Raw genomic sequence first — 25,016 nt, forward strand, 5'->3', positions numbered from 1 at the left:
TGCAAGAATTTAGTGGGATTTCACTTTGGCTCAATGTTTGCCAAAGTTTTGCTTTGGTTCTCAAACTAAGGTTTATTTGTTTAAGTGTCTCGATTTAACGACTTACCCCTACAAATTAAAAAGTTACTTCAAGAACAAATTTTGAAAGATGTGAACACTTAAACAAATACTTCATTATAACAAATTCTTCCGTTTTTTATGTATATTTGGAAATGACAATGAGAATGCCCTAGCATCCATTTGTCAATAAGTTGCAAGTTGAAAGTTACTGTAACTTGCAAAATCAACCAAGTTAGTTTTGATGCAAGGGAACACTGTAACTTGCAAAATCAATCAAAAAATATATATTTCCACTTCATTAGAAATAATACTTCCGCTTTTACATATTTCGGGTAAAGTAGGGGTAGGATCCAGAGAAAGGATCTATTCAAGGATTAGTGACTAACAATGTCTATTTATTATATATAAGCGAACAAATGGAACTGATGTCTCCTTAAAGATTAATTAATCTCTGAATGTCCCGTGACAAATAATGATAGTTACCCTATACAAAAAGAAAACTGTCTGCCTTTTCTTTACCTATTTATATATTTTGTTCTCTATAACCTTTTGTGTATGACCTCCTGTATAAACAAGTACCTATAGTTGCTCTTTTTAAAGTATATTTCCTATAGTTCCTCTTCTAGTTATTTCCTAAGTGAATTTTACTCAGTTTCAGGCAATCTGTATCCCCATGGATTTTTGCTCGCCCAGTTCCACTGGTCACGACACATTTCATCAATTCCATATTGAGCCCTGTTATGCCAAAATATACAGTTAGGTTTTACAATTCAGAAACACTCTCTCCTTAAAAGAGCATGAAAATGTGATACACATTTGGCCGACAACAGATCATATATAACTAGATTTTCACGCTGCCCCCCAAACCCAAACTTCAAAAAGATACATCAAAGAACATGAAATTGTAAACATTCTGATTACCAAACAAACCAAAACACATTTTGACTAACATCAATCGTGAAAGCAAAACTTACTCCCATATAGCTACATGCACAGTTCATAAAATACTAATCTAAAAAGTCCTTCAAATGGTATGGAAGTGTACACATATTTGGAGTAAGACATCGATCATGAAAATCAAAACCAACTTCCATTGCAATTCAATTTCAGCTTTTTCCATAGAAGCATGAAGGTCAAAACTTACTTCCATTACAATTCAATCTCAGCTTTTTCTATAGAAGCATGAAGGTCAAAACTTACTTCCATTGCAATTCAATTTCAGCTTTCGCTGTAGAAGCATACACCTCACTGACATCACCAGGCCGACGATCCGCAAACTTGAGGGGTATCTTCTGCAAAGATAAAAATGATAGTGAGTAAAGGGTTCCTCAGAAAACTTAAAACCTTCTACAATATTCATATAAGTTGATTACACAAACCTTTCCAGATGCTTTTTCAAAGCCAGTTACCATTTCCAGTACTGATGTCCCACGCCCAGTTCCCAAGTTATATACAGTGCAGCCTGAATATGCAAAAACTGATGCGTCAATAACAGTGATGTGCTTTCATTTTCTAAAGACAATTGCGTAAATCTTTTTACCTATGTCAGGTGACTTGAAAAGTTTACGAAGGGCTGCAATGTGCCCATCCGCCAGATCCATTACATGAATATAATCACGAACCTACACAACCAAACTAATTCTACATTAAAATATTCACAAACTTTTGGGGTTGGCGATTGTAGAAATAACCAGGCTAATGCCAGTTAACGGGTAGGGATCATCCCAAAAGGTTTTCCCCAATCAGCCAATACATCTACTAGTCTAAATATTGTAGTATCTATGTAGAGAAATGTATAGATTTTACTAAGCTTATATAAGCTCTAAAATAATAATAATAATAATAATAACGCCCCATATTTTCATAATTTTAGATCAGAAGTAAATGAGTACACGTACCCCAGTGCCATCTTTTGTAGGGTAGTCCTTTCCAAAAACCGTCAATTCTTTTTGCCTTCCAACAGCTACTTGTTGAATAAATGGCATCAGATTGTTAGGAATTCCCTGTGGATCCTCTCCAATCATTCCACTAGGGTGCGCTCCCACTGGATTGAAGTACCGGAGAAGAATAACTCTCCAATCAGGATCTGCTCTTTGAACATCACGAGCTATTTCTTCGATAAACAACTACATATCCAATGTTTTGATACACTTAAACTTTCTAAACTTCAATATGCATCCATATCCATCCATACATTTGATGGAAATTCACATAAACATAATAAAATTCTGAACTTCGTTTATAGGAAACACTCACCTTAGTACGACCATATGGATTTGTTGCAGATAATGGAAAATCCTCAGTGCAAGGAACCGTTTTGGGTTGACCATACACAGTTGCAGAAGATGAAAATACAAGCTACAAATTGAAGAGCTGTGTGTGAGCACATACTTATGACTATCATAATTCTAACTAAGCGTAATGAAATGTAATTCTAACCAAGTGTAATGAAAAGTAATTCTAACCAAGTGTAATGAAAAGTAACTCTAACCAAGTGTAATGAAAAGGGGCACATGCAATTGAACGATACAATTTATAAGAGAAATATTAATGAAAGCATCACACTCCTGAATTTGAAGTGCCTCACCTTTTTACATCCATGGTCACTCATAACTTCTAGAAGATTGAGAGTTCCTACAAGGTTGTTCTGATGGTATAACAATGGCTTCGCGACACTCTCACCAACAGCTTTTAAGCCTGCAAAGTGAATGACTGCATCGAAGCTGAAGAATAAAAACACGAGAAGAGTTAGACATTTAAGCATGTCCACATTGCTTCTTGGTTATCAAATGACTAAAGGTGCAAGGTCTTGTAGAGTACATGCAAACCCAAAATGACATTAATGTGAATGCCAATGAAAACATACCTTAACATGTTATCATATCAAGCCTGAAGGCTTAACTCTTTGTGTTAAGTAAATATCTAGTGTTACTGATATGTACTATCTGCTAATTTGGAGATTAGTGCTATGCATTCACAAACTGAACATTGCCCTATGTGTGTATGTGTGATTGAGGAATTACCTGACTGTTTGAAAGACCTGCTTTAACAACTCCTTATCCCTGAGGTCTACCTGCAAACAATAGAAGGTCAGAGATTTTGATGTTTAAGTACACAAATGATTATGTTCTTATACTCTAGATCCACGATAGGAAGTACATTTATGTGACAGATTAATATTGACCATTCTGTGGAATAACAATGCTTTTAAGTAAACAAACGATCATATTGGTGTGTAAATTTTAAATCCATGGTTATAAAAACTGTGTAAGATGTTAATTGTACACACCATTTAGAGTATTTACAAAACTTCAGTATCCTTTCATATCTATATACTTTCATATCTATATAACTGAATGCAAAGGTTTCATGTCAGAACTCCTAGATCATAAACTATATTTTATAACGCAGATTTAATGTCATGCAATTACAACAAGTTCTTTATTGTTTATTATTTACCTTGAAAAAATAGAGGCTTTTTCCATTCTCCCCAGCAAGATCAGCAACTCTTTTCACCGCATCCTCCACAGAATTGTCTAGGTTATCAATAATCACAACTTTATAGCCAGCCTCAAGAAGCAACAAAGCCGTATGACTACCAATATAACCAGCTCCACCCGTCACAAGGATAAATTTCTCATCAGAATTTGGATCCCTTCTGATCTCTCGAAACCCATGACCCATGATGATGGATACAGGTTATCCAAATAATAAAACAGCAATACACCCTGCATTAACAAGATGAAATGAGTTCAGATAAAGGTATCTTCCAATTTGAAGTCTAGTGCTGAAGAAATTCCAACCATGGAATAAAAAAAGCCTTGTTTGAGCAAATATTATTTCTTGGATAACTCATAGACTCTATCAGTTCTTCAAGTCATAATCATCGCTTATCAGAGATTAATATGTAATAATCACTTGCATAAGTTTACATGCGTGCATAATATAAACACATACATATGTATAGCCCAAGAAGAATAGAATTACCGCCATGATTAAGCTTTTTAATTCAATATTGGATTGCAGCTTTTTATGAGCCAGAAATGACAAATAGCTTTCTACGGAAAAAAATAAGGCATTATATACGAACATCACATGCATGCATGCATGCATGCAAACCTACACAAATGCATACATATACACACAGACACATATATCTACCATTCAGACACATGCAGACGCATACAAACACATATACCTACAGTATGTATTCATTCTGATCAAAATAATGACCAAGAAAATAGAAGGAAAAAAGAAAAAGAAAAAGAAAAAAGAGAACCCAAAACAGGGCACTTGCCTGTTAGAGAGTGGATGTGATGAAGAGGAAGATTTACGTTAACACGTTTGCTCTTGCTTTCTCTCCTTTCTTGTTCTATTGTTGTGTGTATGTACGGTAGGTTTTGCTGCGTCGATGGATGGATGGATGGATGGAAAGCTTCTCAGTATGTTCTGAAAGGGTAGGAGAGGAGGGGTAGAGATATGGGTATGCAGCGATGGAAAGATTTCTGGAGCAGAGCAGAGCAGAGCAGAACAGAGCTTTCAAAACGTATTTTGCGTGAGTTTCTTCTTCTTCTTCTTCTTCTTCTTCTTTTTGAACCTTCCTGCGTTCGCAGGGAAACCAAAATCCGCCCGCCACGTGGCACGACTCCACGTCATCACCCCTCGTCCTACGTGGCTCCCCCTATCCCAAAACCAATCAATCCCTATGCTGACGTGGACTCTCTCTCTCTCTCTCTCTCTCTCTATACATATATATATCTCTATATATATATATATATATATATATGTGTGTGTATATTACATAGTATGAACCCTACTTGCATTCGCATTCGCGTATGTTTCAATCATTCGAGTATCGTAAACACCCTCGAAGTATGGTAAATACCATACTTTTATATTCATTATTTATTATAAGGTAATTTTGTTTTTAAAGTAAGAAAGTTAAGGTAAAAAGTGTAAAAATAAAAACATAAAGAATCTTTTGATAACATACGCATTCTTTTTCATTCGTGTAAAAAAGAATGGTTGCCAATGCATTCGAGTATATTCTGTACTATACATATATATATGTATGTATCTCGTTTTGTTTTTTTTATTTTTGGGAAACACACAATTATATTAATAAATGTATGTGAGAAACACTACTTACAATGGGTTGTCTCTCTTCTTCTTCTTCTTCTTTGGTAAAGGTCCTCTCTCTCTCTCTCTCTCTCTCTCTCTCTCTCTCTCTCTCTATTGGGAACTCTACCACCCCTCTTGTCTTTTCGCCTTCTACTAAACATAGAACCGGAAAATCGCATTTGCCATCTCCCAACCAACCCTCTCGTATTTTGATTGAATGGCCTCTCGAGAACTCCTTCGATCGCTTTTATGATGCTCGATTCTTCTACCCACTACTACTTTTTCCGAACATGCAATTGAGCTTGTGAGCTTTATATCTCTTATTAAGCATGCGATGAAAGGAAGGAAACCGTTTCCAAGAGTAACTGGTAGTAAAGTCTTAATGATTTCTGAGCAATCAATTCTGCTTTCAACCCTTTCTTTCTATGTCGATGTCTACACGAACAATTCTGGGTTTCTGTGTTATTGTGTGAGTCGATCAGCCCAAAATCCGAGTCGTTGACATGTAAACTGATGAGCAAATTCATGTGAACACATGGATAGAATAAGTCTTTCTTGGGTCATATGTAGAAAGTGTCTCATCCTTACATATTCAATTTAGTACCATTATAGAGAAGGAGACATAGAATTGCACGTTCGTGAGATAAGAGATTACTTGTTTTTCCTTTGCCCTCTCTTTTGACTTGGACCCTTGATTACACACACAAGTTCAACCATTCAACATATACAAGTCCAACCCTTCATTTTGCTCTCTTCTTCCTACGTCACATCTAGTTCTCTTTTCCCTCGTGTCTCTCATTTTTTTCAAATTGTGTTGAAGACTTCAAATTTGCCTTTTATTACGTGGACTTTCTGCCCTTGAGAAATAAGACGCGTGTCATTATATTTGCACCTAACGGATGAACAAGACCATAATGTATTCTTGTTTTCTGTTGCTTTCACTAAAGAAAGTGTTGTGTAATGTGTTTGTTTTCAATCTTGTTGTTCTCATTTAGAACTTGAATTAATTTCAGTTGAATAAAATCCACTTAGTTACTCCTCGATGTTTGTTGTTGTACATCCATTTTTTGTCGAACTATTCGTTATAGTGATATAGTCATTACCTACTATTGTTTTCTATAAGGCAATTGATTTTTTTTTGTCCCTTTTTCTTCTCACTCTTTAGCATGGTGTCTATATTTTTTGTGCAATTTTTCCCATTTCTTCGTTAATACAAATACTTAGAAGTTAGAACAACCTTTTGAACATTTTGTTTTCTACTAAACTAATGAAATATAGAACTTCACTTGGGAAGGTGTTCTATTCAAAGTTTAAACTTAAAACTATGCATAGGAAGATAGAAGTGAAAAGTGGCTCATGTAATTGAAGAATGCATGTCTAGGAGAAGAAGTTATAATGGAGAATTATTAATGAAAGAGTCACACTCGTGAATTTGAAGTGCCTCACCATTTTACATCCATGGTCACTCATAACCTCTAGAATATTGAGAGTTCCTACAAGGTTGTTCTAATGGTATTAGCAATGGCAACGCTTTGATTGACAACTTTCAAGCTTGCAAAGCAAATGATTGCATCAATGCTGAAGATTAAAAGCATGAGAAGAACGAGACATTGAAGCACATTATTATTGCTTCTTGATTTACAAATGAAAAAAGGTGCAGTGTGTTGTAGAGTATATGTACACCCAAATACATCATGTGAATGCCAATGAAAACTTGTCTTACTACCTAGCCCTTACCCATCCTTTCATGTACAACACATGACCATCCATGTATTGAATCCTTGGAATATATCTATCACTTTCAATGTTATGCCTTTTTTAGGAAAACAAAACATTTCACAACATTGGATAAGGTTAAGATTTTCTTTTCTTTAAAAAGTTAGTTATGGACCATGGTGGCATCTTCATTGATGCAAGGAAAAGAAAATGTGTGGCCTTATATACAAAGGTTTGGCTCAAGACACTTCACTATCCAGATTCAGCCCAAGTTTATGGCTTTACCCAAAATCATATCACTTGTCTACGTTTCAATTCAATCTTCTCGTAGACTATACTTATTTTGCATGCATGCATGATCATGCACTCGCAACTTTCACAAACAACCAGATTACATTCTTTTATTTAAATATTGTTGTTTGTGTTGGTGAAGTAACATTTGAGTATGAATCCCTTTAAAGATATGGTGGCATATGTGCTTTATTGTTAATCAAAAGCTTTAAAGATCCATTTGCCAATCGTAAGACATACGAAGATAATAAATGGTATGCACTTATACTTATTGTTTTCGGATAAACCATGTTAAGCAATAGTGCTTTTATAGTGGCATGCTATAAACATAAAGATATCCTTCTAGAAAGGCATATCCATATATGACTACTACGATCAACCCGGATCATCCCAAGCGTGTGGAGATTGTTTTGTTTTATTTTGACAATCAATACGTAAACCAAGATGGCTTTGCAACATTCACATTGCACTAAAAGCACATTTATGTGGACCCTTATCCTATGCATATTGTCATCATGCTTTATGCATATACAATAATACAAATGATATATAAGTTTTCTTCAATTGCATCCCATTAGCTTTATTAAATAATATTTGCACAAAGATTCTCCTGTCTCCTATTGATTGCCACGCAATGTACATTTCTTGACATAGTAATGTGTGTGTGTATGCGTATAAGAAGTAACAAGAATAATTATTTACCTTGACTAGACCTAGACGCAACAAGTAACATGTGAAGTTAAAAAAAAAGGAGCGTCTAAACCTTAAACTATCCAAAAGTCTCCATTTTATAGTTCTATGCTATATGTATAGTAATGGCCTAAAATAAATCTTAGAAGTGCACAAACAAAAGGATCATTACTTTCAAGAGTTTATATTTAAGAACATTCTTGTTGCACATCTTTTAGTAATGTATTTCATTATATTTATAATACATATAAAACCTCACAATATTACTTTTTAAATCCACATTAATTATAATTTTTTATAAAACCCACATATTTTTAGTTTATAATGAATTCATGAAAATTTTAAAATTAAGAATATAGCCTACAAAAATGCATGATTATATCACATAAATTGGGTTGTTCAGTCTTATGATAGTCAAGGGGGTAATCTAACGTATTGGGTTGTTTGTCCTTAACATGACGATACATTGTGAAGTACATGTCATGCACTTCACCAACATGGATATTAACATAATCATGGCAAGAGAGTCATAATATGTTGAGCATATAGGTATTATTCTAAGAGCCTTGTTAATGTGAAATAGGATAAAGGTTGTAACACTTAAAATTCGAAGATGTGAAGGTGATACCACATTTAGTAATGGGCATATGTGCATAAGAACAAATTAACCCTATCTCAAACCTTTTTATATATTTTCATAAATACATCTATGCAAAAAAGACATTGCCTTAAGTTTGCAAAGTAGAAGAAGTATCACAAATCTATAAGCCAATAATTTGTTATAACGAATTGGTTGGTGGAAATTGTTTATAGATCTAATTATATTGACTTTAACAATACAAAGCTTCTCAACTCCAATCAACAACAAAATTAAAGAAAAGAACACAAGAGGTGCATGAATGGTGATACCAATAAATAGATGCATTATATAAGTCACACTACAATGACATGTAAGTTTGGTAACACTTTTGGCAATTTCCACAACATCAATGTTCAAGAATTTGGTGCATTAGCTAATATAGTGTCATGTTATGCTAATTATCTAATAACACTTATTCTCTCTTACAAGGGTATTATTTTGTATAAAACATATTTTTCTAGCACGCAAAGTTACCATGTTCAATTAAGATCTTAAGAAGAAGAATAGTTTCTCAAATTGATTGTGTCCTAGATAATTATATAAAACTTTAATTGGGTAGAAGGCATTTTAGCATGAAAAAGAACCATATGGACGTTCTCAAGGGGTGAAATTTCAAGGTATATAATCAAAAGATTGGGTCTGGTGTAGATCAAGAATTCACATTTGGTTTGATTACATTTGGTTTGATTAGGTTTGATTAGGTTAGTTTGGTGTTAAGCAATAATGATATTGTTATTGTACACATGCAAACAACCACTCTCATCTTAATGGCTTATGTTTTGATTGCGTTAGTTTGCTGTAGATAAAGGGTTGTATTAATTTCAGTTAGCATGTGGTATGATCATGTTAGTTTGGTGTTGTAACCAATACTTACATGGTCATTTTATATGTGCAACCCACCACTCTCATCTTACAATGAGAAACTGACCTTTATTGTTGACCACTCACATCCTTGATAGACTACATTCCCCTAGTATGCCCTACGCTTAAATCTCAACAAAAATCTTGATGTCACATGTTTTGTTGTGGACAACTTTATAGCAAATTTTGCTCGTCTATGGCACAAAAGCGCATTAGTGTTATTGTGAAGAGAGTCACTCCCATCTAGACGTGAACCTTCCCAATGCATGACATGAAAGAAAATAAAAAATGTTAACTGCCTTTTGTGAAGAGATATAGAAAGACAATTCTCATTTCTTGGAAGATAATAAGGTTAATATTAAATAAGAGTTTTTGTGATGGCATAGACATCCTGGTCAGCATTTCTTCGCTCACGGCTCTAGAATTCACACAAGAAGAAAGGACAAATGTTGTGCGAAATAAAGGGCCAAATCTATGAAAACCACAAATCATGTATTAAGGAGATGCAATTGGCTGTCCTCCCATGTTCCTCTAATGGAGTTAGGATAACAATCAGTGAAAGGACTAGTCAAGAACCCCAACTTAGCTAAAAGATTAGATGGCAGGATCCTTCGTATACCTTCAGAAACTTGAGTGACCTAAATTAGCATATACCCCTCAGTAGTGTGGTATTTCTACAACAAAAACTATCTCAATAGGTCATACCTTTCTACTGTCAATGATGAACACTGACAAATTAAACATGATTTACTTCTTCAGCAAGCAACTAATGTCTTGGCTGACACAATGTGTATCCACTCAATGGGAGCCTTTCAAATTTGAGCACCATGGAGCACCAGTGGTACCTCAAATGTTTGTGGCATTCAGCATACAGATTTTTTAAGAAATAGCTTGTGAGGTGCCTTGAAGTCATCATGTAGTCGTTGAACAACTGGAAGGAAACCGTTGACCATCATACAGCAATTGCATATTTTAATATCATTATCACACCTGCAATTTGACAAGCTAGCATGGATTCTTAGCACATTATCAATAGTGTAGTAAAGCTGCATCAGTAGATGGATGTAACAAACAGGTGGCCAATTTTCCTCTGTTAGAATCTGCATAACAGCTCATCATAAAGGAAAAGGTGAAGATTGGAACAGGTCACACCAATGTTTTGCATGTACTTTGAGATGTGAACCCAATTCTTCATATATGCCAATAAGAGAAACCTATTCTAAAACAAGAGACGGTCCGTACATGTTAGTAATACAAGAGTATTATCTTTAAACAGCAAGGATATTATCGTCATATTCGCCAATTTTGGAAGAATCTGCGCACATAATAACACACCTTGACATCATATCAGACTAACCCTTTCTTACTTATCTTCCGCTCGAGTATTCTTGCGCAGCAAACCTTGCTAGTTGACTATCTTCTGGTGTAGTTAAGCTCCGAATTCTCATTCACAAACTCTCCGATTAGACCAAATTATACAATACTAGATGCACATATTAAAGTTATTACAGAAGGTATTCACTGATCCTTTCATGTTAGAGGTCCTGATCGTGCAGTGCCAGCAGCAATACCCTCTGTGAATGATACTTTGCGCCCACCACTATAATCCAATGGACCTGAAAATCGGACACCATGACCTCCATGTTTCCTTGGTGTTGAGCTCTTTCCTGCAGTTCTTGGTGTTCCTCCACGGAAGCTTGAAAATCCACCATTTACATCTCCATTTCCATCCATTACAGAGCCAGTTCCCAAAGCAACTTGACTGGTGCCAATCCCAAACCCTTGTCGTCGAGCACCCATGAGCATTAAAGCTGGTACCGCATTTTCATAGTATAATTGATATATAGATCTCAGTATTGTGTAAGGCACATGGTTTTCAAGTGTGCTTCTTGATAGATATTCAGAAATGTCACAAAGTTGCTCCAGAAATATCAACTTGGCTACCAATGGAGATCTGCACCCAAAGGTCAATTGCCCTCAGAAATACTAATTCTCATGCATAACAAATTGACTTACGAAAGAGCATACCTATTGCTCTCATTCCAGGAGTCCAGAACAATGGAGGCAGAACATTGAACATAAGTTTTCATCATGGACTTGATGCTCGCCTCAACAGCTGCAACTCCCTCCAAGGTAAGAGCCTCTGACTCCAAATTTTCTGTTTGAGAGCCTGCCCCATCAGTGTGGCTCTGAGAAAGTTGCTGATGTTCTTTCCTCTCAAACCTGATGAACTCACTTGAAACTATTACAGCATTGATACACCTTCAACAATACATCACAGAACCAGATGTTAGATGAACATCAGAAAAATACAGAATTCCATTAGTGGGACACATAGATAATTGATATACCTAGCCAAACAATGTACATTGCTGTTGAATCCTCCTGTATGGATGGTATAGGCACTAGTATTCCACACATTTGAGATCATGCAGCATACATACAGATACGGAAGCAAGATCCACATTGAGTCACCAGCTCCTGATACCTTTTTAAGAACTGAATGCAGAACTGCAGCATCTTGGCTAGTACCATCACCCAATCTTCCTGCGAGCATCTTCAGCCTCAAAATATCTTCCTTTTCAGGAATGGATGATGGAGCATAGCGTGCAAAATCTGACAGGAGGGAAAATACGCTAGGGACATTTGCCTCTAGCACACCTGCAGCAGCTTCTGAAAGCAACAATCTGAAGTTTATCGCATGTCCAATCTGTATTGAGAAGGCCATCAAAGACTCGATGTCTTGAACTTGTTTCAGGGCTGAGCCTCGTTCATAATGATGATGCATATTCAAAGCAAGGGTTTCTAAAGCATCCTTATTTGCACGCAATGCAATATCGATGCCCCCCACAAGTATACCAAGATACTCGTTTAGTAAGCTTTCCAGCTTATCCACTCCATAGGGTCCAAATATTCTTATAAATGCTTTAAGCTCATGGACATCTACAAGTATCTCTGGAATAGAATTTCCAGCTTTACAGGTCCTGAAGCTCTTGTCTGATGTATCAAACACTATGCCAGCACCATTCACATCTTTGACAACATTATCCATGAACCAATTGCTCATAATCGTCACAGCTTTACCACCGAAAATATCCTTCACATCAAAATCCTGAAGACCTCGCATAGGACCTGAGAATGCCTCTTTCAATAGAATCTCCCTTAAACCCTGTTTTAGATCCATACTAACATGCTTCTCAATCAGATGGATAATCTGCATGTGACGTAGTATAAGGCCTTCAATTATAGAAGGGCGTGGAACACCTTCAGCACTAACGATTCCAATAAGCCTTCGTTTGAAGTTATTCATAATGTGTTCCCTCAAATACTGCAAGATGTATGCACGTAAATCTATTGCAGCAGAAAATTGAAGTTATATTTTCACCTGATAAGCTGAAATTACCTCTTGTGAAATAAAAACATGGCCCAAAATACAGATTGGCTCCATTTCATTCAGAGCAGTGCAAAGATCAGTAAGCCTTTGAACAGCAGCTTCAAGCCTGGCCAAACAAACCCAATTTTACATGCAATCAAACAACAATTCACTTCGCAGTCTAGCGAATAATATAGAAGTCCAGCAAAAGCTAATTACATCTTAACACCATCCATATTTGCAGGCTCACTTTCACTTCCTGGTAAAGGTAGATCCAGGTTACTTTTCAAAGACTTGCTGGAAGGATTGCCACTTCTTCCTGCTTGATTAAGACGAAATGCAGCCTGTTCTGGTGAAAGCTGTGAAAATAATCGAGAAGCCAAACTCAATTTCAATTTCAAACTGCTTACGATGAAGGTTATGCAAGACCGATGGAGTGGAAAGATAGACACAACTAGATTCACAGCATCAATTACCTGTCAATTGTGAATCTAGTAGAGTCTATCTTTCCACTCCATCGACCTTATGTTAAAGTTTCATAACTCCTGTCATCATGAGTAGGGGAAATCTGGGGAATATACAGTGTTTCAGTGTGACAGGTTGAAATCCTGACACCACTAGGATTTTTACCCACCCCCAGAATGAAACCTGTCGACCTTATGTTAAAGTTTCATAGTCGAGTCTATCAATCTTATGTTAAAATTCCATAACTCGTGTCATCATGAGTAGGGGGGATCTGGGGAATATACAGTGTTTCAGTGTGACAGGTTGGAATCCCGACACCGCTAGGATTTTTACCCACCCCCAGAATGAAACCTATGATTCTGCTTGCCAATTATTTTCATAGGTCAAAATTGGCCACCTCGTGTATGATAAAAAACTCTATTCTATTCAGTGCTCGTATACCATTCCAATCACACCCCTTGTCCAGGATACAGTAGTTAATGATTGGAATTAAGACCATTACAACAAGAGTGTCAGTCATAGCAACAAATTCTGAATAAAAATATGCATAAATAACCACAATATTCTCTATCTACCTTGTATTCCAAGGATCCAAACCCTCCATCTGAATCTAAAATGTTTATGAGGCCTTCAAAGCCACCCATAATAGACTCCAAGACCGATTCAACGTAAGATATTGAATCCTGAGCAATCCTTGATTGCTGCAGAAAGTTGACAGATATATGTCAGTAGTTTATTGCAAAACTGGCACAGGAAATCAATGGATAAGTGATGAATGAACCTCATCAGGCACAGCAGTATGTGAATTTTCTGAAAATGTGTTGGCAATCCTGAGCCATGCACAACAATGCTGGGGTCTTCCTTCTGGACCAAACATGGTGTGCCTGAAAACCTTAACCACATTCAAAAGTTAACAAATCCATTCCTGCAAACAGTAAAATGAACACAAAACAAATACTGCTTAAATCCTTACTGTTGTGAGATGTTGCCGGTAGAAACAAAGAACTTTCAAAGATGAGTGTTGCCTTAATTGTCCTTCAATGTCATCAATACTCCTGCATACATTATTCCAAATTAGATTGTAATACAAGCTACAGACAAGTGAGGAAATTATCTGAATAAGTTTCAAAATAAAGGGTTCGGAGGTCAAAATATCCTGTGCAGACATGAAGCAAATTTAGATTAACACTGGAATATGTTTCATCCAAGCATAGATTTAGACAGTGGATGTATAGGATTTTTCTTACTGGAATATGATGGCATAAAAATAATTGTCATTTCCATCCATTGTTTCACCCTCATTCACAAAGAAATTACCAGCAGAGATCATGTATACATAAATAAATACATATATGGTTCATACAACTAACAAGTGGCAGACAAGGTACAAATTTATGTACACAATGGCTTCCAAACATGAGCAATTATATACCTGGACCACAAGTATGCTCCATTTCCCTCAGAGATAATGCTCTCTTTTCCGGTTGAAACAGCTGCCTTCTCAAAATGCCGTAAATTTATTGTTGCCCTTGATGACGAAACCAGCATCATCAGAGAAATCCAATCTTTTCTGAAACCCTGAAATAATACAGGAATGCTTAGTGCTTCAGATTATGGCACAACAATGTGATATACAATTTACAGAAATCTAATGTCTAAAACATACAGACAGGCTGATCTCATCAATCAGAGCAGTTTCATTATGGAATTTTGGAAGCTTATCCAAGCAGTCAGATATGGAGCTTATCACTTCTTTAAGCGGTAGCTCAAGATCAAGTGCAATCATTCCCGGTGAATTCATGAGTGTCTTGATTCTCTCAGCTGATCCTGCTAAATAGCCTAAAGCATAACCCCTGATTGCTGCACCAAAAATGGTTAGTTGAATTAGTGGTAGGGGACAAATCATGCGTTTTAGAAAAAAATACTGTATAAACCGTGCCAAAAAACCATCAGACTTGTCAAGTGGCCTAGTTATGATGATCGTACACAAGTATATGCAGGTACTAGAACTACAAGAATCACTGTCATTAGTTAAGTGCTGATGAAAATAAACTATTGTGGGGCAGTGTACTGCAAATTAATGTCTCTAAGAGAGAGATAAAAGAAATGGCAAGAATGCCCCCAAGAAGTGGGGAAAGCCTGCCTTATTTTCTTTGCTGCCCTTCATGATCTTGGAAGCATCCCATTAATTCCTAAAAGTGTGAATGACCTCACACCATGCATTGACTAGAGTTGCAAAGGTGAGAGTATCATCTAGAATGTGAGACCAGAAAATCTTCCAAACACACCTCAAAGCAACTGTACAAATTATTTTCTAAGATAATGACCTATCCCTTCAGGAGGTGACATGAAGAGTATCCAGTATTAATGAGCATGAAGGCAAGGTCTCAAAATCACACCTGATACAAAATATGTACATTCAATTTATGCTGTAACCAGCGAACTGCCCCAGTGAGCAAACCATTGGTATGTTATGTTTTTCACTGACATACACATACATACACAATGGTGAATTAGAGTCAGCATTTGTGACAATATGACCAGCATGGAAATCAACTAAGCTGAAATGTGTAAGCATTTATATGAAACATCTTTCAGGAACTCATATAAAACCCTGCAATTTACTGATTATTCCAGCTCATTTGCACAAATTTACTTTGATCTTTCACATGTAATACTTAATATTATCTTCCTCATGTTTAATCATTCTAGAATTGTAGAGTGAAATGCATATAAACAAAAAGACGACACGCATTCTCATTGGCAAACCTGAAATATACTTGAAAATAAGCCCTTGCAGTTTGTCCATGCCACTTAACAGAAATCCAACACTAGGATCAGCAGCTTCCTGTGTAAAATTTCAATCTATGCTTAGGAGTACAGTAAAAATCATGTTAAGCAAAGTTTATTGAGCACACATCAACTTTTGGAAGGATCTTAAACAATATTAGAAGGAGATGGGGGACTCACAATTTCCACCGGAACTAAGCGTCCAAATTTTGGTTTTCCAGCCATGACTCCTACATGTGTGAAGTACCAAACCAGCTCATTTCGAACCATGGACAAAGATGAAAACGTCATCTGAAAAATGTATCAACAAAGTGGTGTGAAGTCCTCAATAATAATAAATGCACCAAACCCTCTCATGAAAAAAGAAAATAAGAAGCAACTTCCATGCTTTGCCATTCTTTTTTCACTTTCTTATATAAAATCTTACAAACCTTCCTTTAAACTCCACATAATCAGGCAAGAAATAAGGAAATCGTACCGTCAACAATAAACAAGCTGTGGTGCGTAGGATCCTACCTGGATATTTGGTGCAATAAGACTTGGTTGATCTGAAAAGAATAAAACCATTCGACTGAGCTCTTGTCTAAAGAATGTCCTGCGTTCCCTATGATTGCTTTCAGCTCTACTAATAGCCCAATCATGAGCATCACTGCAAAAGAAAGATAAAAGAAATATTGAACAAACACATACAATGAGGACAGTGCATAAGAACCAACTTTGAGGTGTGAGTCAATATGTAATATCACTAAGAGTGACGTTAAACACTCAAACAATCAAGATGTGCTTACAAACACTCAAACAAGATGTGCATTCAGCACACCGATAATAACATTAGGTTTTTTAATGCAATATTTATACCATTTGAGCACATTTGGTGATCTTGTCTATCTATAGATAAAGAGATAGACATACACATACACAGCATGTATATGATCTTTTGTGATCGTTCTAAATAGGGAACAGTTTAAACACAAAAACGAATAAAAAATTCATACCATATAGCTTTCCTGACGTGTTTCGCAACATTATAGTCTTGATCTGAATCCTTTTGTTTACGTCCAGCTCTAGCCGTTCTCTTGGACTCGTCAATTTTTGGGAGCACATGAAATTGGTACTCTTCATGTACAAGGATGTACTGCATTGCATGTTGAGTAAACGTTTCACTTATTTGTGTAGCTGAATATATTCTTTAAGAAGGTTTTAAACAATGATCCTAAAAAATTTCAAGTTTGGCTCTTACCTCTCCGTCACTCATCAGCTAATTAACCCAGGGATTGGCTACATGTTTTAGACTGTCTTTGATTTTTTTCACCTTTCTAACATTCCTCGACTATTTTAAATTATTCTACTGAATTTGATTTACTGACTTATTAGATCCTCCAAAAACTTATTGAATGAGTCACAATATATCAAGAACTACAGTAAAGATTTTTATCCTTGTAGAAACTTCGATAGATGCTATCAAGATCATGCACTAGCACCTCAAATCTTCCTATATATGAAATATCACTCGGATAAGTAGTGGACAGTGTTGTGGAACTAAGTTACTAAGTTAGAAGCCGGTCCTTGCCTTCACGAGATTACTAACTTGAAAGCAGCTAATTCAAGGCTCAAGGTTAATTTTGACAGTTTATGTGATTAGTCAATGGATTATAAATCCAGGTACTACTGCCTGTTGAAGAGACTAATTCCTCCATGATTAATAATCTATAACATCACCATAAATCTACCCTAAAGCATATTGTGATTCAAGGCTCAATACAACAGAGCAAAAAAAATGCTAAAAGAATGCGTACCTCATCTCTAAACAAAGGTAGGACCAATGTATCCCGCAACAATGCCTGCATAAGACTTTCAGCGATTTTTTAGTTGCATGTTAAGTTAATATATGGCAATTAAGATGTTATTTTAAAATAAATGTGCCTTACTGAGTTCAATTAAGTGAAATAAAAATTCAATTTATAACTCAAATTTAGTTTTTTCATCTGTCTAATAAGTGACAGTGAGATGACTTGGCCATGAAAAAGTCTACAATTAAGGCGAACCTACTTTCAAAGCATCCGCAACAAGTGCAAGCAGCATACTGGTTGTGCAACTAAAATTGAAAACTACTGAATATTTCAATTTATCTAATGAATTAAAATAAGTCAGTGTGCTCCCAATTTTCTGAAACGATATTATAATATAATTTGTAATCATATCCTCATCATGATAGCATTGTAATGATTGCCTCCAGATTCTATAGGTAGAAGGGTAAGAAAACTAGTGTAGGCTCTATATTTCATATAATCCAAGCAAACAAAATTATTATACTTTTATAGGACCCAAAATAGTCTGACCTTACAAATCATGTGTGTAGGTGAAAGCAAGTGAGTGAATTAGAAAGGGTAAAATAAACATATAAATGGAGAAATGCAAACCACTGCAATGTCGATTGCACTTCCCCGTAAGAGTTCATTTGGGCAAACAAGGTAGCCAAGTAGCACCCACTCTCGATAGCTGTCAAAATGTGCTAATTCTTGGGCTCGCTGCAAATATAAATCATGCATTAGCAATGAGGCTGTTTTCCAGTACAGATACAAGCCTTGAAAACATTTGCATTATTTAATGGAATGACTCTAGGTCTTAAGTTTTAATACCGCTGGATGTGCAGAATTTGTTAGTTTGTCAGGATACCGTGGATGAAAAGGGCTTAGAAACCCTTCACTTCGAAGCTTCTGAAAGTCCAGTCCAAGAAGTAGAGTTGGTGCTATTCCCTCTATTATCTGCAGGGTGATATGTAATGCCTGAGCAATCTGTGGGAACACTTGAATGTATGTAATACCATGGAGCAATCCCATCATGAGTGATCTCTTACCTCTCCAATACGAGCACTAATTACAAGGTTTAGATCCTCTTGCAATCCTTTCAATGGTGAATCATAAGAATCAACATACTGCACTAACCTGCAATAGGCTAATATATTAATACATACAGGACCTATAGCATCCTAAATCATCCAAAGTTTAAGACACATATATGTAAATGTAATCATAGAATGAAGAGGAGGTATATAAATGTCATTACAACATTCACAATGGTTTGATCTCTGATGATTACATCCAAGGCATACCCATATAAACTGGTTAGCTCATATAATTGATAATATCCAAGTGATTATTATGTGACATTAATGTCCAATATGTACTATAACAGCTGTCCTCCAGACCTCCTGAGCTGCCAAACAATCCCAGATTGAATGCCACTATGCCTCATGACTAAATAGGAGAGACATTGTATGGTTATTGTATCATTGATCTATGGACAGCTGTCCTCCAGACCTCCTGAGCTGCCAAACAATCCCAGATTGAATGCCACTATGCCTCATGACTAAATAGGAGAGACATTGTATGGTTATTGTATCATTGATCTATGGTAAAGTAACCATTCACTTTAATAAATATTAGCCAATTTCTTTTTCAATCACATTTTACACAGAAAGCATACCTATGCCCTTATAAATATGGGAATTTATTAATTAATCTGACATAGGTACATTCATATTGATGAATAGTGTTAAACCACCAACGATACAAGGACGTAGATATCTCACCCATCTTACCGGTGATAAAATTCATAGTCCCTTCCATTTTTAACTAAGGTATGTGTAAGATTATAGGTTTGCAGTAACATTTTTCTGGGCACCTGGCATAGATTTGTACTATTAGAAAAAAAGATGAATCATACTGCTCATAAACAGGTTTCATGTTCAGGAAAAACAAACAGGTTAACTCACCTTTCCAGAGAGAAGGTTCACCCGAACAAATGAGCAGATCAGATTCATCAATGCATGAAGAATCAATGGGTTTTGATTTGGCTGTAAATCATTGAATGAAAAATTATGTCACAGCAAAAAAAATCGCAACCAAGCAATATAAAGCCATTACTCAAAAGTATAGTACCAGAAAAGTAATAACTGTGCTGCTCAGATCCAATATTACTTTCAAAGCCTCTTCTCGAAACATCATCAGGTCAAGAAGAACCTAAAGGAAGACATGTGAACATTCTCCATCACTCCATTTAAATAAACAGTACCAATTAGAAATGGCATGCATACTGTTAACAAGGGCTCCATGGAAGAAAGAAACATTTCCCCTTTGTCTTGAAGCTGTTCCATGCCTACTTTATCAACCTATCAAGAAAAACACATATTCAGCTAATATTTTTACAATACTAAAACATTCAGTGAGATGTGAATTCTATTCAATCAATAAAAACTATTAGGATAGATAAGAGACCGCTCTACTTTCATCACACCATCCAAACAAGGTTCACCTTTTCCGGTTGCAGTTTCGCCGTATGTTCTGGAAACTTCTTTCCCAGATAGACACAGAGTTTAGGGAGGTCCGGAAATATGCCAGCTTTCCAGAAGCTTTCAGAAAACTGGTATCCTGCAGCTGGGTTATCAAGAGTTTTCCTTAACTTATAAATCTTGGTCATCAATCCTTCAGCAACATCTTGCAGTTGGTATACTGTATCTATTTGTCGAAGCTTTTGATATGTTTTTGAGTCTTGACTGAACGTTGGTTCCTTCCACCTCGGAGATGGTGTGTTGACATTATCATGTAGATAGGAATGCATCAACTCCTCCATTTTACTGTTTACATTACAAAAACGGAAAACTGATAGAAAATCTTCAAAATATATGTCAATCCCCACCACTCTATCACTCCTATTTTTTTAATTCTCAAACTATAAGAATGGAAACACTCTAGTACTACTGTTTGCACTGAGACATTGTAAAAAAGTACGAAATTTAGCAACTGAAGTGATGGAAGCACTACAAAGTGTAGAATGCAGAAACTAATGTTTCTGCATCCCAGCAATAAAAGAAAACAAAGAAAATTTAGAATATGCAAAAAACTCCATTCCAATATGTTGCAACAGAAACTATGGGAAAACTTTGAAATTTTGGAAAGATGGTGCAAAACCTCTACACCATTACTCCGAAAGACTAGATGTACCCTTACAGTAGAAACCACGTGAAAAAATTTAGAATATACTATTGCTGTAGAAATCTAAGAAAATTGAGAGAAATTTTTAGAATGCTGCATTGCTGTAAAAACTAAGGAAATATAAGAATGTTCAAAATCCTCAACTTCACCGCTTTTGTTTGCAGAAACAGAGATAGGGAATAGGAATAATGATAAAAATGTTGAAATTTACAACGTCAAGAATTTCAGAGAAACCTCCATTTACACGCTTTACATAGAGGTAAAAATAAAAAACACAGGAATTTGAGTAAATGTAGTTCATTTTAGTTAGAGGTACCTCTGAAGGAAAAAGAGATTGCCCGTTTCATATTTTGCATAGAAGAAGAAGATAACATGCACATTTAGATGTACACAAAATTCTGAGTGTATGATTCCTTTTAAATGTATGTACCTGGTGAAAGAGGAGAAGGGAAGAAATTCGTTTCCTCCTCTGCTATGTGCGTGTGGGGTGAGTGATTCTTTGAAGTGATGGTCTTGATTTTGCAGGCAGATCCAGAAGGTGGAGCCTTTTTACTTTGACAATCCAGCAGCGAGAAATCAGTGGCTCATACGTCCATTGCTATCTATCAATCGAAACATACTACTAAGTTACTTACTACATACATTCTTCTCCGCAGAGACACAGAATAGACTAGACAGACGGATCCAGCAAGAAAACGCAAACACACGTCTTTCTTCCTCAGACCCCCCCCCTCTCTCTCTCCATCTCTCTCTCTTTTTATCAGACTCTCTCTCTCTCTCTGTCTTTGCAGAAAGTTCCATAGTACGTAATGTTCGTCTCCATTAGCCCAAACATTCGTTTTCATACGTATGCGTATGTTATAAAAAACATTCTTGTGTTTTTTTTTTTAACGCTTTTTTACCTTAACTTTCTTACCCTAAAAAAACAAATTTACCTTATAATAAATCATGAGTGCAAAAGTATGGTATTTACCATACTTCGATGGCGTTTTTCTTATGCGAATGATAAGAATGTTTGAGAATGCGAATGCACGAATGGTACTATCCTTCATACTATGGCAGAAAGTAACCCAGAAACAATGTTTCGCCATTCATAGTGTGGACTCTGCTATCAATTCTTTTATTCATTTATTTATTTCCTTTATTTTATTTTATTTTTTTTATTTATTTATTTTTGTTAATTTATTTATTTATCTATCTTTTTATTAACTATTGTTTATTTATCTGTTTATTTACTTATTTATTTATCTATCTATCTATTTATTTATCTATCTGTTTATGTATGTACTATGTATCTATTTATTTATTTATCTGTTTATTTATTTATTAGCTATTGATTTATTTATTTGTTAACCAATTTATTTGTTTCTTTGTTTGTTTTTTCATCTGTTTATGTACTTATTTACTTCTCTACGTATTTATTTCATTATCGATTTATTTTATTATTATGTACTCTATTATCTATTTATTTACTTACATACTTATCTATTTATTTGCAGCTGCTTTTCTTTTACCCATTTATTTGATTCATCGGGAATTTGGCATAATTACATTTCTGGCCATTTCTTAGCTTCGAAGGTTGGGTTGCATCAAAATGATTAGAAGAGAGAGAGAGAGGAGATTGATTCTCTTGTGGGCCTTCCCTCGTAAAACAAAACAACAACACAATCGGCTCAATTGACCATAATAGAACGTTCGATCAATCAAACAGCATCAATCACTTAAAGTGCGCATGGATCTCGGTATATTTGTCCTCGATTGCAAGCTAAATCAATCCTCCTCTTCTAAATCTAGACCCCTGAATGAATGAATGAATGAATGAAAAAGAACACACTATTTCCTCAACTAGACAGAAAATGAGATGATTTGTCTAATGCTACTGGACTACATCTCGTTTGTCTGAATGTAGCTTCAGATAGTCAATAAAGCAAAACTTAGTTGACAGTATGTGAACTGTGACACAAACACCTTGTACAACGTCAATGCATAATGCTTGAAAAATAAATCTCTGCGACCAAATTTATAGTCGGTATCATCGATCAAAACATTAATTAGTTACGATAGCATTCAAATAATCTCTCTACAAACAATAGTTTAAACTCTAAACTATATTATTGTCTTGCCAAGCGATATCTAACGATATATCGTCACCCTTTGGAAACGAAAGGACATACATCCAATAAATTTATTGCTTATAAAATAATTTGTTTGTCTTAGTTGACATTGGTACGTATGCCCATGGTAATGTTGTTCAATTCACTTGTTTTCTATAAAACCTATGTAAAAAACTTGAACATTGCATTTGATGATGTGTTCATTGTGAATATATTATCTTGATCGGTTAAACGAAAAATATGTAAAGTTTTATTGGTATTTTAGCTTAAGATGGTGCATTAACCCCAAGAAAGACCTTTAATGGGTTTGAGAATGATGATGTAAATTGTTCATTAAATTTTTGTTCAAGGTAGGCCATGAATTAAACCCTAAACTACTTGAATGGATTTTATGTTGGCATGCGTCCACCATAGCCAATGAAATCGATTGAGCGTAACACCCACACAGTTTTTTTGTTCTCGAACGCAACAAAAAAAACATCATCTATCTTCTTGATGTCGTACATATCAGAGAATGCCTTCTACACCAAGTAATGAAGCATTTGAGAATGATTTGTTATTCAACTACCTTCTCCCCCCCTCTTCGTCATGAATCATGATAGTTTAGCTTCAAAGCATCCTTAGAATTTGAATGCTTAAATAATAATGTAAAATATAGTGCTAAGACAACAATACTAGAGCATTCTCCTTGATACATCAAATGAGACATCCCCGCTAGTTCCATGTAATTTTGTTTAGGGTGATCGACCAACCCCCTTTTACTCAAAGTTACTTGAAAGCCCCTCTTTGAAACCGAAATGTATGAATATTCATCGTAGATATGGTGGAATCTAGATACCGACATCAAAATAACAACACTCTACAAGACCCTGGCTGGAACCCCAAAGGTATGAAATCAATCACAAACGTTGATCCAGATACCGCCATCAAAATAACGACACTCTACAAGACCATGTATGGAACCCCAAAGGTATGAAATCAATCACAAACGTTGATCCAAATACCGCCATAAAAAATAACGAGACTCTACAAGACCTTGTCCAAAACCCCAAAGGTATGAAATCAATCACACATACCAACATCAAAATAATGACACTCTACATCCATGAACATTCAAGAATCTTAAATGTTTACTCGAAAAACCCTATCGGGTGCCCAAATGATACAATGGAATGAAAATCGAAGGTGGTGATCATGAGACCAATGCTCTGCAGTCTTCGAACATTTGGGATGCTAAGAGCTACTACAAAAACCCTATGGCAAAACGAACAATCGGCAATGGTTCAATTTGAACCGAACCGCGAAACCGCGGCTTAACGGTTTAAACAGTTAGAAAACGTGGTTTAAATGGTTTAACGGTTTTTTATTATTTTAATTTTTTTAGTTTAAAAAAAATTAAAAAAATTGTTTTTTAAACAATCTTTTCATTTTCATGCCTTATTCTCACATTTTAGGAAAATCTTTAAAATTTTGAAAATTTAAATAGTGAAATATTTAAAATTTTAAAAATTAAAATTTGACCTAAGTCGAAAACCGAAACTGAACCCGCGGTTTTACTGGTTTAATGGCTCAATGGTTTGAATTTTTTTAATGGTTCGGTTTAACGGTTTCATGGCTCGGTTTGGACCCTCCCAAACCGAACCGATGTTGATTGTTAGACGAAACCCTGAGGAGGCAGTCCCAGGAGAGACACACCCATGAAGAAGCATATATGTAGTCTAGACTCTATACTATATATACTATACACCCATGGTTCGTTTCCTAAAATTCTAAACGGTTCGGTTCGAACCCTCTCAAACCGAACCGAACCGAACCGATGCTGATTGTTAGACAAAACCCTGAGGAGGCAGTCCCAGGAGAGACACACCCATGAAGAAGCATATATGCAGTCTATACTATAT

At 35.7% G+C, this 25,016-nt stretch overlaps 2 protein-coding genes across 3 annotated transcripts; both read right to left on the reverse strand.

Annotated features, from left to right (window-relative positions):
* Positions 1-335: 335 nt before the first annotated feature.
* On the reverse strand, positions 336-4,490 carry LOC147858850 (UDP-glucose 4-epimerase GEPI48-like). Of its 2 annotated transcripts, XR_015530377.1 has the most exons (11): positions 4,358-4,490; positions 3,520-3,788; positions 3,084-3,133; positions 2,648-2,783; positions 2,317-2,418; positions 1,959-2,186; positions 1,601-1,682; positions 1,440-1,522; positions 1,249-1,352; positions 1,149-1,192; positions 336-795 (listed from the first exon to the last, which is right to left on the reverse strand). XR_015530377.1 is itself a non-coding variant. In XM_087326048.1 (10 exons), the coding sequence occupies exons 2-10, from the start codon at positions 3,742-3,744 to the stop codon at positions 705-707; spliced, it is 1,089 nt and encodes a 362-aa protein (XP_087182174.1). In that variant the 5' UTR covers positions 3,745-3,788; positions 4,358-4,489; the 3' UTR covers positions 336-704. The 2 variants fall into 2 exon arrangements, 1 of the variants encoding a protein (XP_087182174.1); XM_087326048.1 differs by lacking the exon at positions 1,149-1,192 and having other exon boundaries at positions 1,261-1,352; positions 4,358-4,489.
* Positions 4,491-10,108: 5,618 nt separating this feature from the next.
* On the reverse strand, positions 10,109-20,665 carry GRL (transcription activator). The gene is made up of 23 exons (XM_087326154.1): positions 20,322-20,665; positions 20,104-20,178; positions 19,949-20,029; positions 19,783-19,863; positions 19,609-19,691; positions 18,865-18,952; positions 18,647-18,772; positions 18,428-18,535; positions 17,804-17,848; positions 17,003-17,142; positions 16,524-16,656; positions 16,188-16,298; positions 15,987-16,065; positions 14,884-15,077; positions 14,650-14,795; positions 14,191-14,272; positions 13,999-14,109; positions 13,793-13,918; positions 12,972-13,111; positions 12,783-12,879; positions 11,731-12,707; positions 11,408-11,641; positions 10,109-11,333 (listed from the first exon to the last, which is right to left on the reverse strand). The coding sequence occupies exons 1-23, from the start codon at positions 20,637-20,639 to the stop codon at positions 10,910-10,912; spliced, it is 3,999 nt and encodes a 1,332-aa protein (XP_087182280.1). The 5' UTR covers positions 20,640-20,665; the 3' UTR covers positions 10,109-10,909.
* Positions 20,666-25,016: the final 4,351 nt, after the last annotated feature.

The sequence above is a fragment of the Azolla caroliniana genome, unplaced genomic scaffold, assembly GCF_043228905.1.
Source record: "Azolla caroliniana isolate FFs.n. ecotype wild unplaced genomic scaffold, voAzoCaro1.0.p SCAF_10, whole genome shotgun sequence".
In the NCBI taxonomy this organism is placed as follows: domain Eukaryota; kingdom Viridiplantae; phylum Streptophyta; class Polypodiopsida; order Salviniales; family Salviniaceae; genus Azolla; species Azolla caroliniana.

Bases quoted from the DNA above. Each gene is read 5' to 3' on its own strand.
- LOC147858850 (XM_087326048.1), bottom strand. From the start codon at position 3,744: ATGGGTCATGGGTTTCGAGAGATCAGAAGGGATCCAAATTCTGATGAG. The intron at 2,419-2,647 runs GTGAGGCACTTC...TTCAATTTGTAG, and splicing joins GTGACCATGGATGTAAAAAG to CTTGTATTTTCATCTTCTGC. The intron at 1,353-1,439 runs GTTTGTGTAATC...TTATCTTTGCAG, and splicing joins TTGAAAAAGCATCTGGAAAG to AAGATACCCCTCAAGTTTGC.
- GRL (XM_087326154.1), bottom strand. From the start codon at position 20,639: ATGGAGGAGTTGATGCATTCCTATCTACATGATAATGTCAACACACCA. The intron at 18,953-19,608 runs GTAAGATGGGTG...AGCCTATTGCAG, and splicing joins GACTATGAATTTTATCACCG to GTTAGTGCAGTATGTTGATT. The intron at 14,796-14,883 runs GTATGTTTTAGA...GTATTATTTCAG, and splicing joins TTGATGAGATCAGCCTGTCT to GGTTTCAGAAAAGATTGGAT.